The 15,974-nt window shown below is 52.8% G+C and overlaps 1 protein-coding gene across 1 annotated transcript in view; it reads left to right on the top strand.

Annotated features, from left to right (window-relative positions):
- The window catches only part of PTDSS2 (phosphatidylserine synthase 2), a 28,431-nt gene that overhangs the window by 6,901 nt on the left and 5,556 nt on the right, over positions 1 to 15,974 (top strand). Inside the window, exons 2-4 of the mRNA XM_087822114.1 lie at positions 260 to 361; positions 9,895 to 9,977; positions 13,505 to 13,572. Of these exons, the coding sequence (XP_087678240.1) occupies positions 260 to 361; positions 9,895 to 9,977; positions 13,505 to 13,572 (253 nt within the window). The remainder of the gene's footprint in view (positions 1 to 259; positions 362 to 9,894; positions 9,978 to 13,504; positions 13,573 to 15,974) is intronic.

Genomic DNA, 15,974 nt, shown 5'->3' with positions numbered 1-15,974 from the left:
CACACGAGGCTGGTCATCTCAGTGTGACCTGCTCAGTGACAGGTGGTGTGTTCCCCAGCTGCCCTGTCACTCTCAGCAGCACACGCTGCTCTGGACGCCGGTGCTCTGAGCGCAGCCATGAGCGCTCCAGTGTGCTGCATGCCCCCTCCCCCCGTGCGGGGTCTCCCCCAACTAGGGATACTCAGTCCTGTACTCTGGGTGGAGGTTGTGTGTCCCCTTGCCCTGGTGCTCTGACGTGGTCTGTGTGTTTGGGTTTCAGGCGGGCGCACACCCTGACCGTGCTCTTCATCCTGACCTGCGTGCTTGGCTACGTGACTCTGCTGGAAGAGACCCCTCAGGACACGGCCTACAACACCAAGAGGTAACCAGGCCCGGACTCAGCCATGCAGCCGCCTGGTGGTGCTGTGTGAGGGTGCCCCTTCGGGCGAGACTCCGCACAAGCAAGGTTTCCTTTCGTCGTTTTCATGTAGAGGGTTTGTTCAGGAGCAGCGGGCAGGGGGGCCCCAGGCAGGACTTGGTCACACTGAAGAGCTTTCCCGCCCGGCCAAGATGGCTCAGAGGTTGAGCATCGACCTAGGATCCAGGAGATCGTGGTTTGATTCCTGGGCAACCCAGGGCACATACCTGGGTTGCTGGCTCAATCCCCAGTGGGGCCGGAGGTGCAGGAAGAATATATTAAAAAAAGAGAGAGAGCTGTTCCCATACGGCTGTGAAATCAAGGCAGAGATGAGCAGTTCCAATGTCATCAGGCAGGTATTGTCACAAAAGGTGACCCCGGCTGGAGTGGGCCCATATGGGGTGTACTGGGAGCGCCTCCCGAGGGCAGGGGATTGGCTCTCATCCAGGTGGCAGCTCCCTGCAGGGGCTGACTTCTGATAATGTCAGAGCTTTTGATGCCCTCAGGAAGGTTTCAAGGGTAGGTCATGTTTATTTTCTAAAACTAATACATTGTTAAAAGCTTAGCAAATGGCTTTCCTTAAGCTCCCTTTGGCTTCTATCACTGTTCTTTTGGGATCTAACAAGCTCCATCACTTTGGGCGAGTAGTTTTAATTTCTCCCTGAGGTGGCGTCATCCAGCGAGCGCCTGTGTGTGGCTGCTTCCACTCGGCATGGTGGTTTGACACCTGCGGGTGGCTCTCAGTGGTTTGGTTCCCAGCTGGGAGTGCTCCCCCGTGAGGAGGCACCACACACTCCAGTGGTCCATTCATCTGTTGGTGACGGTGGGATATTTATGTATTTGTATAAATGCACATGTATAAGTGTATAAGTGATCCCGTTAAGACCAGGAAAGACCAGCCACAGACTGCTAGGAAATGTTTGCAGAACATACCGGATAGGGGACTTGTTTCCAAAATATGCAAAGAACTCTCAAAACTCCACAACAGGAAACAAGCAGCACAATTAAAAATGGGCAAGAGGTCTGAGCAGACACTTCACCAGAGAAAATGGGCAGGTGGCAGATAAGCACATCTGTCATCAGGGAAACGCAAATTAAAATTGCGACCCCCTCCACACACTTGTTAGATAGTGAAAGACACATGATACCAGGGCTGGCGAGGACACGAAGAGCGAGGGATGTCACCACTGGCAGGAAGCAGGTGGGAAGCAGGCGGAGCCACGGGGTGGGGGCAGCCTCAGGGTCTCATGGAACCACACTCACCGCACAGTCCAGCAGTTATGCTCCTAGCCATTCGTCCGGATGGATCGAGAACTCCTGTCCACCGAAACCTGCACTCAATCTTTACAGCAGCTTTTCTCATAATTGCCCCAAACTGGAGGTAACCAGGACGTCCTTCAGCAGGTGATGGATCAGCCGACTGCGGGACATTCTGTGGGAGGAAGAAACTTTTCTCCCTCCCAGGTTCCTTCAGCTGGCCTAACCTAAATCTGTGCGAGGCGGGGTAGATTAGCAAGGAAAATGACTAGACTTAACTACCTGCGTACGCATGAGCGCCCCACGTGTGTAAGAGGTTCTTGGACATGTGTGGTCTAAGTGAAGGAGGCAGTCAGGTGCCGGGGCTGCAGGATGAGGAGAGCAGGTGTCCCGTAACAAGATGCCTGCCCTGCCCTGTGGACAGGCCACAATGGGTTATTTCTGGTAATAGCTCTTATTATGGGCAAGGCCACTAAGTTAAATTTTTCAAGGGAGAGGTAAGAGTTTTTTAAGCCCACAGGATCTCAACTGCCTTTGGCTCAGAACAGCCTACATGCCCACGTGGTGTGTCTTGGGGAGCCTGTTCTGGCTCCTGCGGTCCTGCCTTTGAGACTCCTGAGAACTCTCACATGCCAAAAGTTGGGTCAGTTGATTGTTCTGTGTCTCATTGGACTGGTCTCGGTCTTGAGAACAGTTCAGTTAAACAGTTTTGACTCATTTCATGAGGTGCTGATGCCGGTGGGCTCCCAAAGTTAGGCCTGGGATGCAAGGAATCAGGTCTTTAATAAGCGGCATCTCTATGAAAACAAAAGAGAAACAATGATTAATGGTTGGAGCAGATGGTCATCCTGGTGTCCGGGCTCTGAAGGCAGGCAGCCGAGAAGAGTCCCTGGTGTCTGTCCGGCAGCATCTTCAGGGGGAGTGGAGCCAGGAGTGGGAGTCTGACAGTCTCCTGTTTGCTGTGTGACCATCTGCAGCAGGCACCAAGGTTGTCCACAGGGGAACCCCACGTCTGAGTCTACAAAGTTGTCCCGCAGTGGCTCGCCTGGCCTTGGGGGAAGGGCAGCTTTACTTCTGTGATTCCATGTCAGAAGGTGGAGAACAGCTGGAAACATTGGTTTGGAGTCATAGCTAGAAGAAACTGGAAGAATTCAGCACCTGTCCCATTTGCAGGAGGGAACAAAAGCTCAGGAAAACAACCAGCACTAGGCTGTGTCCACAGAGGAGTGTTGCTGAGATTCTAAAGTCACCCCCACTTTCACCAACGACAGATACATGAAGACTAGTTATTAGCAAAATCACCCAGTTTCAGTAAACCTGGCCTGTATTTGCACGGGAACAGCAAGAGCAGTAATTAATCCTTTAGGCTCTTTAAGTCTGCTTTGCTAGAGTTTTTCATAAGGACTCTCCAGATTGAACTTGACCTCTCGGGGCCAGAACAGCCTAGGCACGGACTTCCTGTCAGACTTCATGTGCAGTACCTGTAGGGCTGGGCGAGTGCCTGTCTTCTCGAGGTCCCCAAGGTATCTAGAGTTTCCTGCATCTGCCAGGAAATAAATGTTCAGTTCTGCTTACACAGTGTCATTTACCAAATTGCTCTTAAGTCATAGCTCACTTAAGAGAAAATTTCCTTGTATCTGAAGAACAAAAAAAGTTTAAGAAGCAGCAGTGTTTCAAACAAAGTCATAAAAAGTCACCCTCGTCCACTCATTCAGTCTGCATTGAGATTTGCTCACTGGGATCCAGTTTTTCTGTAATTCTGTGGCCTGGCCTGTTGGTCGAGGGTGATTCCAGGAAGTTTGCAGGACTTTCTGTCAAGCTCAGAGGATGTGCTCAGGGCAGTGCTGTCCGGGTGACCAGAGGCTGTGAAGGTTCGCCCCACATGGAAACACGTTCTCTACCAGCCCATCCCTGCAAGGGCATCAGCCTGTGGCAGGGGGGCCTCAGCCCACCCAGAAGTGATTCACACAGCAGCATCCTGACAGCCCGTCCTGAGCTTCAGCAGTGTGAAGTCCAGCTTATGTGTGCTGCATAGACAAAGGGTAAAAAGCCAGAAGGTGGGGCTGGCTGGCGCTCCATAGCCGACTGCTGTTTAATTCACAGCCTTTGTCCCCACTTCTCTTTCTCTGACTCAGGAGCAGACTGTGGCCATGAGACAAAGGGGTCAGGATGAAGGAGCCGGTACTGTGGGAGGAGGAAGGGACTTCCTTGCTGAAGCGGATTGGGCCCCAATCTTGAATTTTGTGTCTGAACCTTTGCGTGAACGTCAGCAGGACATTTCAGACACAGCTTCAGGCTCTCGCAGAAGAGCCAGTGTTCTCACAGCATCAGAGACCCAGCACAACACAGAACATAGCAGGTTCTCTCCGTAAAACACAGAACCTTGCTTCCAGAATCGTCTCGGAGCAGACGGGTAGGAAATCTCCGTCCTTCACAGATGACGGAGTCTGAGAGTCAGTGCACCGTTGGTAGGAGAGCGACCCCCCCCAACTCTCTTACCCAGCTGATCGCACGTAAAACTTCCTCAAGAATCCTTTCTCGTGAACTTCCCACAGCATTCTCTGTCCCTTTTAGCTTGTCTCCTTCTCTGACCCACTCAGAAATCACCAGGACAAAATCTGTTGTGTCGAGTAACGAAAATACGTATCCGTGTCTCACACCTGTTTTTAAGCCAAAACATACCCTGTTTTTCTGGTACATACAGTTGTGTCCCCAGTTATTGTTATTTGTAGCTTTAATTACATACACGAGGATTCTTAACCTTTAGAAACTTCCGTTTCTGGTGGAAACTAAGAAGTAAGCAGTTGTGAGCTGTCTGTCGCACCAGTATCTAGAGTAACACATTTATACATACACTCCACAATCTCCAGGAAGATTGGCTCTTTCATCATATGCTCTTCAGTGAGGCACAGACGTTTACGGAGAGACCTGGGCGTCCTGGTTCCTCTGTGGTAAGATGCCACAGGGGATGAATCTGTGTTCAGTAACCAGTGGTTCATTATTTTATCTTATTTGGATAAGTCTGGATAGTCAGTGAATTTCCGTCATTTAATCTAGTTAGCAAAACTTTGAAATTTCACAGAGATTTAGGAAACCATTTTTAATAACTTTTTTTAACTCTCACCCAAGGATATTTTTCCATTGCTTTTCAGAGAGAGTGGAAGGGGGGAGAGAGAGGAACATCGATGTGAGAGACGTGTTGATGGGCTGCCTCCCACACTTGCGCCGACCAGGGCCAGGGATCAAGCCTGCAATGAGGTACGTGCCCTTGGCCAGGAATCGAACCTGGGACCCTCAGTCCACAGGCCAACACTCTAACCACTGAGCCAAACCAGCCAGGGCAGGAAAACATATTTAAGTACACATCAAATATAGTTACGGCTGAAGAGTTTTCCCCAAAAAACTCTGTATCCTACTTACATTATGTACTTGCCGTTAACAATTATGTTTATATTACTTATGAAAATTCTCATACCAGATTATCTTTCTCAATGGCAGATTTCGCAACACAGATAACACAGGCTTGACTAATAAACTAGGTAGAATAAATGTACTCTACCAAATGCTGGTGCCAGTGCCTGCACATGCCTGTCTAACCAGCGCCGGCCTCAAGCATGTCCTAGATCACGGGACCCTGAAAAGCATTCGGGTTCCTTTCTATTATAGTTTTGAAAATTTTACATAGGCACTTGTTTGTTTAAGCCATTTAATTAGAGGCCTTTGTTCTGGTTGGAGTGCCATCCTGTGCACCAAAAGTCGCGGGTTCAATTCCTGGTCAGGGCACATACCCAGGTTGCGGGTTCAATCCCAGTTCGGGGTGCATATGGAGGTAACCGATCAGTGTTTCTCTCTCACATCAGTGTTTCTCTCCCTCTCTCCTTCCGTCTCTCTAAAATCAGTTTTTAAAAAAGTATATCCTCAGGTGAGGATTAAAAAAATAGAGCCCGGGCTGGTTTGCGCAGTGGTTAGAGCGTCGGCCTGCAGACCAAAGGGTCTCAGATTCACTTCTAGTCAAGGGCACGCACCTCGGTTGCAGGCTTGATCCCTGGCCCCAGTTGGGGCATGTGCGGAGGCAACTAATTGACGTGTCTCTCACACAACAGTATTTCTCCCTCCCTCCCTCCCCCCTCCCCTACACGCTCTCTAAAAAAAATCAGTGCAAAAAAAATCCTAGAGTGAGGATTTGAAAAAATAAAAAATTAGAGTTATACAAATGAGTAGGATCAGCAGAGGTAGAAACTGCCGACAACACAGGTGAGCTCACACAGGTGCCCACGGGGACCTCAGCCTGGGGTGAGGGGTGCGTTACCTACTCAGGCGGTGGAGGCTCTTTCTAAGTAGCATCTGTGGGAGGACTTCAAGTTGCCTTTGTCCCTGCAGAGGAATCTGGGAGCCAGAGAAGCAGGTTGTAGCTTCAGAACACCCACGTCCCCTCTCCCCTCAGTCTGGAGAAGGCAGGTGGCCTGAGCCGCTCCTGTAGCTGCCTCACCGGCTTCACAAAGTTTGCTCTAAATTCCCAAGGAATTGGGGTGAAACTTAGGTGACAACATAGGCTGGCCTTTCAGTCCAGCTAGTCGTCCCTGATCATCTCTGTCCCTGAAAGGTTAACGGTCAGTGATGCTCAGGCAGGCTAAATAGCCATCTCAGGGGGGCGAATGAAGAAAAATAGCCCTGGCTGGTTTTCTCAGTGGTTAGAGCATCAGCCCTTGAAATGAAGGGTCCCAGGTTCAATTCCACCCAAGGGCACCTACCTCGGGTGCAGGCTCGATCCCTGGCCCCAGTCAGGGCTTACACAGGAGGCAACCAATCAGTGTCTCTCTCACATCGATGTTTCTTTCTCTCTCCCACTTCCACTCTCTCTGAAAAGCAGTGGAAAAAATATCCTTGGGTGAGGATTTTAAAAAAAAAAAAGAAGAAAAATTAAATTTATTAAAAGGGAATGGGGCCCAGCCCATGTAGCTCAGCAGTTGAGCACTGACCTAGGACCCAGGAAATGGCCAGCAGGGCACATGACCGGGTTGCAGACTCGATCCCCAGTCGGGCCTGCAGGAGGCAGCTGATCAATGACTCTCATCACTGATGTTTCTCTCTCTCTTTCCCTCTCCTGCCCTCTCTCTGAAATCAATAAAGATATATTTTTAAAAAATAAAAGGGGGATAGGATCTCCAAAGGGAAGGGATACCCAGCACTGAGCCTAAGGGTACTGGGTCCATGATGGAAGCAAAAATATAATTGGACAGTGAGACCAGGAGGAGCATAGCAGAGGCAACAGGAGAGCCCAGGCTGGGCTGCTCTGGCTCACTGAGACGTCAGAGAGAAGGGGGCCTTGGGGACAGGTTCAGGGGGTCCAGCCCGGGACGAGCTGGCACTGGTGTGCTCCCCTGGTGGAGTGATCACCTGTCCTGATCTCTGGACACACCCATTCACAATCACTGAGGATCCACCTGGGTATCCAGAGTTCTCTCGTGGCCTTGGGTGGCCTCAGACTCGAGCAAGGAGACGGCCTGCCCGCTGGCAGCAGTCACGTGGCCCTTTGTTTTAGGTACATGCCTTTTGTCTCTTTAACTTTTCATTCCTCTTTTGCAACAAATCTTTCAGCGAAGCTACTTAACTTTTTTTTTTTCAACTCTCGAATTCCTAACTGTGGCCTCCATAGGACTTTGTCCACAGGTTTTGGTTTTACAGTTCTGGGTCTGAACATTGCTCCCAGCCAGAATCTGTTCCCATAAACATTCAGGTGGAGCTGATGTAACTTCTTTCCCTAAAGCCCGTTTAACTTCCCAGTCTTCACGATCTTATCAGTCCCTGCGTTTTCATCCAACTGCCCCAACTGCCGCCTGGGTCAGGGCGTCACCTGGTCTGGGAACCACAGTCCACGAATTCTGCATCCCGGGTCCTGGAAGTTCTCTGTTCTCTCCTGATGATTTCCCCCTCTTCAAAGGCTTTGGGTCCCAGCGAAGGTCAGCCAAGGACCCTGATCCTTGCGTCAACCTCTTATTAACCTGACTGCTGCCCAGGGTTTCTCGGTGTCACCTCTGTGTCCGGCTTTTAAATTTCCCTGCACAGGGTGGATAGAACAGACTTGTTAGGGCCCTTTGAGACGGGAGCCTCACAGGGGTCCCGCTGTCCCAGCCTTTGGTAGTGAGGTACGGAAACGTTTCTTTTCACCCCTCGGCGTCTGTTTTGTTAATCGCGTTTCTTCATAACCACCTCAGGATTTCCATCCTCGGGCGCCTGCAGGGACTTTCCTTTCTGCCCCTTCCTTTGCTCCTGTCAGTATTTGCTTTGTTCACCTTATTTCTTAATAACCTTTAAGTTTCTCACCCTTTGGACTCTCCCTTGGGCCTTTCGCTTCCTGCTGTTGTTTTTGTTTTTTGTTTTTCTTTTTATAGCGTAGTGGAGGAAGTTTATTTAAGGATGAGGAGAGAACACTGTTAATTGACCTAATGTTTGATTAGCGTGTGCAGGACTCCTGAGGGGAAGTGGAGGCAGCGAGCTCAGTAAGGCTCCCAGGCTAGTTTCTATCTGGAAGGCTTGTCGTTATATTTCTTTGTACTCATTTAAAAAATAATTTGGTCTTTTAGAGGCACCAGTAAAACTGCTGTTAAGGTGAGAGCTCTCTAAACATTTTCCAATTTAGAAGTTTTTCCAGTTCAAAGGATCTGTGTTTCTCTGGCCAATGACAGTAGGATCCATTCATTTCAGTAGCAGTTCCAACCAATGAAGCCTTTTATTGGGAATACCTGGTGGTAGCTTCCCAGGCCCAGAATAAACCTTCACCGTGGTACAGACAGTGCAGCCCCATGACCCAAATTCACACCCCAAAGTAGAGATGGCACAGCCCTCATCACACAGGCAGTCAGGATGGTGGTGTGCACGTGGCGTCTCTGGTCTCCCACAGAATATGAGACGCCTCCCTCCACAAACTGGCTAATCCATGGCCCCAGCAGGCACTACTGGAATGGGATTGTTCCAGCACCAACAATAATGAAGGTGGAGACGGCAGAGGCCCCTCACCGGCTGGGATTTCTCATGACACACTCCCCTGAGAGCGGGCATGGCCAGAAAAAGACACTCGGAAGCCCAGTCGGTTCACCTGGCTGCCAGGTGCACCCATTAAGTGTACCTCCAAGAGAGTAGAGACCAGAGACGAAGCCAAGCTCCTGGGTCATAGAACGAGACGGAAGGAAAACCTTGTCCAGTTTTTAGTGAGAGACCCACAGCAGCATTGGTCTCAGCAGAGCCGTCCTGAGAGAACTGCTGGACTCCTAGCTGTGAGGCCAGCTCCAGCTCCAGGCTCATTGGGAGTCTGTCCCTGCCATATTTCCTTCTTGTGACAAACGAAGCAAGTGACAAAAAATGACCGTTTCCAGGAGGAGTCAATGAAGAAAACCCATGAACCATCCGGTGTGGCTCAGTGGTTGAGCATTGACCTATGAACCAGGAGGTCAGGGTTCGATTCCCGATCAGGGCACATGCCCAGGTTGTGGGCTTGATCCCCAGTGGGGGGCGTGCAGGAGGCAGCCGTTCAATGACTCTCATCATTGATGTTTCTATCTCTCTCTCCCTCTGCCTTCCTCTCTCTGAAATCAATAAAAAATATTTTAAAAAAAGAAAGAAAAGAAAACCATGAGTCACCAAGCCCAAGGAGCCAGATTCACAAGTATTTTTCCTGCCAGTCTTTAACTTCTACTGCACCTGAGGAGACAAGGGACGCTGGAGACTCTCACCTCCTGCCTGCTTCCGTCACACGGCGCCAACCTCAGCTGTAGCAGCGCACCTGCTAAGGGTACTCCTGGCTGGCTCGCTAAACAGGGACGGGAAAGATGATTTTCCTCCCACCTAAGTTTTGGCTGGACTAATCAAGTTAACCTGAGACAGATTAGCAGGAGAAAACAACACATTCATGACAGATATACACAGATTCCATCAGAGTGTGAGGCCCACTAGGTGTCCTGAAATGGGAGGGAAGCAGGGTGTCAGGGTAGGGACTCAGGCACAGTACACAGACCCCGTGCAGGGCCTCCTCCTGCGGGCTTTGCTGCCCGGCAGCCAGCCCTTCCTGCTGCAAGTCACGTAGCTCTGCCCCCAAGTCCCAGCTTCCAGCCACCCTGCCCCACCAGGGTCGGGGGCTGTCACTGGGTGGGCATCCTGGGGGCCCCTCCCGCCTCCCACCTGGGAGAAGCCGACGTGGACCTGCGCTGGCGCACACTGAGGGGCTGTTTGTTCTTTATTTGCAGAGGTATTGTGGCCAGTATTTTGGTTTTCTTATGTTTTGGAGTCACACAAGCTAAAGATGGGCCATTTTCCAGACCTCATCCAGGTAACTTGCCATTTCGTGTTGTGTGTGTCCCACGTGCTGGTTCTGTTCTGAGCGGTTGCTCTGTTGTGCTCCTGGGTGTGAGTGTCCTGCCCTCCCCTTCTGGACCCTGTCTGGCCAGCCACCCAGGCTGCTATCGTCTGAGGACGAGGGGTGTGTTCCTGCTCCTTCAGCCCCTGGAGCCCCTTCAGACCCTCTCAGGCTCCGCTCCTCATCCTGCCCGCAGCTGCCCTCGCCCTCCTGTCTCTGCCGTCTTCCTCAGGGGCTTCTTCCAGCAGATGAGATTCCCCCAGGACTGTCCAGTGGGGGTGGGGTGGGCTTCAGCGGGTGGCTGTGCCTTAGGTGCGAGGCGTCTGCTCTGCCATTGAGTCACTTTCTCTGTCCCCCACCCCCCGAAGTTATGGGGGTCCTGACAACCTCAGGACCCTGGCCTGCCCTGGCCCAGTGTGTTAGGGCTCCAGCTCCCACGGGCAGGACGTGCTTGGTTTTCCTGAGGGTCACAACTTAGTAACACGTTTCTTTTCTGTCTCAGGAGGGGTGTGTACTTATTGTAGAAAATTTGGAAAGTAGAAAAATATTTTTAAGTAAAGATAAGCACCACTCACACAGAATGACCACTATTAGACTTCGATATGTTTACACAGGTCTGTCTACACATCCTGTACATGTGGAATTGGTGAGTGCCTCACTTCTTGCATTTTCCACTGCAGGCCCACACAGGCAGGTCCTTGTTCGTTTGGTTGACAACTGGAGTTTAATGGCTGCTTATTTAGCGTCATCTGATGTCCTCCAGTTAACCAGTCCGTGCGGTTGTGTTAGGGATTTCCAGTTTCAGCTGCAGTGAACTTTCACACGTGCCTATGTGCATGTCTCGGTTATCCATCTGATGAGTCCTGCGGGGGGAGCCGTGGTTACTACCAGTGGCCCTCAGAAGGGTTGTGTCTGCGGCCCATTGGGCACCATGCTTGTCAGCGAGGTCCCGGTCTCTAAGCAACCCATGTGGCAGGGCACAGCCACACGGAGGACTGGGAGGGCTGCGGGGGTGAGGGGGCCCACTTGGAAATGCGGGGCCTCTCCCCCTGCTCAGGGTCTGCACCTCCCATCCTACTGAATAGTGTGGACTCCTCATCAGAGTAGAAAAGTGAGATAATGGTGTGAAAACCAAAATCACAGTGAAAACCAGGTGCAGTTAGTCTGTCAGATCGATTTGGAAGGCAGGGTAATACACAGATAGCCTGTGGTGTTCAGACTGGCCAGCGGGCAGCTGATTGTTCCAGCATTTGGCCCCTGGGCTCCAGGAGATGCACCTGACAGGAGGCTGGTTATCTTTGTCTGAAACCTGCCCCTGTGGTTTCTTTGAGCCATGAGAGCCTGAAGCCAGCTCCCTTCAGAGGGTAGCCGGTGGCCCTGGTCAGCCCTCCTTTCAGTCGAGTGGCTCCGTGCAGACTCCATGTGTCCTTGTGATCTGTGGTGGTTAACATGGGAACCTGTCTGGGAGCACCTGCTTCTGAAGGTCATATTGACCTAGTGGTTGGCAGGTGAATCTGACCAGCCCTGCACAGCAGGCCAAGAGGGACCAGCAGGAGGCTCCATAAAGGGGGTGCTGTGGGGTGTCTCTCCCTCCTTCTCCCCAGGCATCACTGAGAGGAGGCTCTGGGGGGGTTTCGCTTATTTGGAAACTTGCATTGCCCGTGAGAAAGGCATCCTTTCAATGTTTCTTTTCATTGGCTCCCTCCAAAAGCTAGAGCCAGTCAGGGTATTACCAGGGCTGTCGAGACAGCCAGATTTGATGTTTAGGAAGTAAGTAGGAGTGTGGAGGTAGGTACTGAATCCAGGAGCCAGGAGCCTGGTGGTGGAAGTGGGGGGGAGGGCCTGCTGAATGTTCAGGGGACGGGTGGGTGCCACAGGGTGACAGTGACAGAGGCTCTGAGATGGCCCACCCTCTGCTCCGGCGGGTGCAGGGCCTGCCCTATTGGAGGTGTACAGCAGTAGAGGGGAAGACGCACGTTCAGACTTGTCTGCGACCCGTGGGGAGTTCCTGCGGGCAGAGAAGCCCCATTTCCAAGGGACATGTCACCTGACCAGCAGCTCCTGGGGTGAGAGCGGCCCCGTGTCTTCACCATAAGCCCCTGTAGCTGCCATCGCAGCCGTTGGACCTGGGAGAGTGTTCCGAGCTTTTGCCACCCATGAGTGCATGGAGAGTATATCTGTCACCTCCGCCGCTTATCCCCAATGTCCCAGGACTACCTCAGCAGACTTTCCGAGAGCTCCCCACTTTGTATTTCCTGCCTGCGCCCGGCTGGTTTTCCATATGGGGTGGGCAAAAGCAGGTTTACAGTTGTAGTACAAATAAGTGACACAGTGACTAATAAGTAGTGATTCAGGAGTAACTGGGTTCACGCACTCACAGCTGTACCCTCCTGTTGCCCACCCTGCACGTCCGTGGCTGTTCTCAGGCAGACACAGCGCAGGCCCCGAGGGGCTCGGTTGGCCCTGCAGACTTGTGGGGTCGCCACGCCTGGTGCTGCAGAACTCACACTCCCTGTCTGGCACGTCAGGCCCTGCCCCCCACCCCCCCAGCATTCACCCATCGGTCTGCCCGCGCCTGCATCCCCCATTCCAGCTGGGGGTGCACTGTACAATGGCCCGTGAGCAGGAGACTGCCCCAGAACAACCTGGGCCCAGCTGTGGCTCCCCTGGTCCAGAGCCTCTTAAAAGTTTGTCAGCACCACGTTTTTTACTCCAGGTGAATTGCTCTTAAAAGTAGGCTGGTGGTTTTTTACTGTCATGACAGGGAAGGTAGAATCTGGGCCTTTTATTAAACAGGGTCATCAAGACTCTTGGAAGGTAAAAGTTATTGTTTGTGAAAAGCTGAGCTTCCCATTGGAGAGTGTGAAAGGCAGGTGGTTCAGGGTGCACCACATGCAGACTCGACACACACACTGAAATGTTACATGAGAACATGCAAGATCTGCTCCCTTAGCAACTTGCAAGCATGACATAGTCACCACAGGGACAAGTTTCTAAGTGCACTGATCAAAACGGAAGACAGTTCCCTAAAACAGGTGTCACAGTGACCAGATTGGGTTCATCCCAGGAGCTCAGGGCTGGTTCAGCATGAGACAGGCATTGATGGTTCTCATCACTTAGCACTGCAGAGAAAAGCTTACGTGCAGAAAATAAAGCCACGTGCTCATTTGTGATAAAAACTGAGCATGCTAGAATTGAAAGGTTTTCTTGACGTGACAGAAGGTACCCACCGGGACCTGCCGACCCGGAGGTGTTGGGTTAGAAGCACTGCTGGTGAGCACAGGACCGTGTTCCTGTCTCTGCTTCTGTCCCTCTGCACTGCAGTGAGACAAAAAGAAAGACTTGAGGACTGGCATGGAAAGAAAGGAAGGAAAACCCTTTGGAGACACGTGTGCTCACTTCTGAGTCAGGCCTTGCTGTGGGAGTCCACCAGCCCGAGGGGCCGAGCAGACCGTGTGTCCTGGACTGCGGGCCGGCCCTGACGCTGTGCTCTCTCCTAGCCTACTGGAGGTTTTGGCTGTGCGTCAGCGTGGTCTACGAGCTGTTCCTCATCTTCATACTCTTCCAGGTGAGTCGCTCTTGGTTGGGTCAGCTGGGAATGTAGGCGACGGAGGATGTGGGCGCAGGTAAGCGAGGGGCCATGAGCCCTTCCAGACCTGTCAGCTAGAGCCCAAGCCGAGGTGTGGAAAGTGGAGAAACTGCCCCGGTGAGCCTCTGCGGGAACCGGGAGTGCCTCCTGGACGGGACGCCCTCGAGGTGAGAAACTGCCCCGGTGAACCTCTGCGGGAACCCAGAGTGCCTCCTGGACGGGACACCCTCGAGGGCCAGTCCTGCACTGGCTCCCTGCTCCTCCGTTTCTTCAAATGGGGAGTCCGGGTCTGCAGTCCAATTGGTTCAAAGAGCACCTCCTGATGGGCCACCTCAGGTGTTTGGATTGATGGTTCCGCATCTGCCCTGATTGGTCAGCATAATGCATGTGAGGCATCGCTGTGCAGCTTGGTGGCTGGGCTGGTCTCAACCTGTGGGTGGGAGACTGTACCAGGGGCCCCTCCCTAAGGGTCTGCCCCCCAGGGGGCACCCAGGCCCGAGGCTGGTCTCAGCCTGTGGGTGGGAGCACGTACCAGGGTCTCCTCCATAAGGGTCTGCCCCCATGGGGCAGCCAGACCGGAGTCTGAGGCTCAGCCCAAGGCTTCTCCCTGAAGTGCGGCCTGCGGGGAGGCCTCCTTACGGCTGCTAGATTCTGGCCTGAATTCTGCCTGGTTAAGCGCAGGGAGTCCCTCTCGTGGAGGTTGCGAGGGAACCTCCAGAAGGATGTTTGTGGGGAAGCCAGAGCGGCCTTTCAGCAGAATCTGTGGAGCTCAGTGGCCCTGGACCTCTGGGTGCAGGTTGTGCTGCGTGGGCCCTGCCGTGCCGGACTGGGGTCAGGGCCAAGTGTATGGACCGGTTCCCATGCAGCACCTGGTGGCCGCCTTTGCTTTGAGTGGCAGGAGCTCCAGAGTTAGGGAGAGAAGCAGGCCAGACCCCAGGACTGGTCGCCGAGAGTTCCCGGAGGATCCAGGGCCAGCCCTCACTGGGGTTCCATTGTGGTGGTTGGCCAGCCTTGGCTCCCTGTGCTTTTCTCCCTCCTGGCTCCTGTTCTGTGGGCTGGTCAGGGAAGGCTGTGGGTGTTGGGTCAGGATCTGTTGCCACCAGTGTTGGTTGTTTATGTCCCTCACTCTGGTTAACTTAATGAATACGTGTTGATGGAGATCCCTCATTTCAGGGTCCTTCCTGTTCAGTCTCAGAGCTCTGTCAGTGTGGCCGGGGACCTACGGTCACCAGATAATTTTTACTTTCTAGGGGAGGTGGCCGTCTACGGCCCCAGCCCTCAGCCCTGGCGATCAGGACAGCTCTCCCTCCATCGCCACGCTTTGTGTTTGAGAATCTCCCTTGAGCAGGACTGTACAGTGTGTGGCCTCGGGGCCTGTGAAATGCATCCGACTGCCATCGGCACCCCATCCTTTCTCCCTGACACGGATGCACCACAGTCTGTCCCTTGAGATGCTGAGACATTTGAGTGGTGTCTGTTTTGGGGCTGTGAGAACAGAACTGCTTTGAACACCCCAGCCTGGCCCCGAGGTGCGCTGGGCTGCGTCACATTGTCCCGCTGGGCATACCTGACATCAGGGCGCTGCCCGCTGTGTCCCGGGGGCTCCCAGTTTGTCTGCCAGCAGCGGCATGTCAGCTCCTGGGGTCTCATTCTGTCAGCCAGCTCTCTGACGGCAGACAAAGCCTCCGCCTGCTTGGACAGGAGCCACAGGGCCTTGTCCACGTCCTGATCTGTGTTTCTTGAATGGCTGGCCGGGCCGCCAACTTCACGTTCATTCATTAGCCGTGCAGACACCCCCTGGGTGAAGTGTTCATGTTTTTTTGCCTTTTTTAAAAATTGGGTTTAAATTTTTTTTTGTATAGTTCTGGCCCAAGGTCCTTTGTTGGATGTGTGGTTTGTGAATACTTTCTCCACACGTATAGCTCATTCTTGGTGCTGAGCAGGACGTCCTTCCCAGGCCGGCTTGGACACAGACAGCGCAGGAGGCCGCCCGGGGCAGGCCCCTCCCTGAATGCCAATTGCGGAGAGGAGCTTGTGCAGAAATGGCTGCTGGGCTCTGCTTTGCTTTCCTTTAATTTTAGCCTCATTAGCAATCAGGAGCCCTTCTTACTAGGTCTCTTTTTTTCTCAGGGTTTACACCCCTGGTGTCCCTTTCTGTCCCAGGATCCCACAGAAGACTTCGTGGTTACGTCTCCTAGTGCCCCTCTGGGCTGTGACAGTTACCAGATGTCCCCTGTTTGGTCACCTGGACAGTTTTCAGGAGCACTGGCCGGGTTTGAGTCAGATGTCCTTCCAGTGGGATGTGGGAGGTGATTGCTCCTGTTTTTCAGGATGACTCTGACCAACCACGAGGTCTGAGGGCCACCTTTCCCAGTCCTGCA

Source organism: Miniopterus natalensis, chromosome 11 (assembly GCF_054644295.1).
Source record: "Miniopterus natalensis isolate mMinNat1 chromosome 11, mMinNat1.hap1, whole genome shotgun sequence".
Lineage (NCBI taxonomy): Eukaryota > Metazoa > Chordata > Mammalia > Chiroptera > Miniopteridae > Miniopterus > Miniopterus natalensis.
Note: the sequence above shows the minus strand (reverse complement) of the source record. Positions and strands in the feature narration are given on the sequence as shown.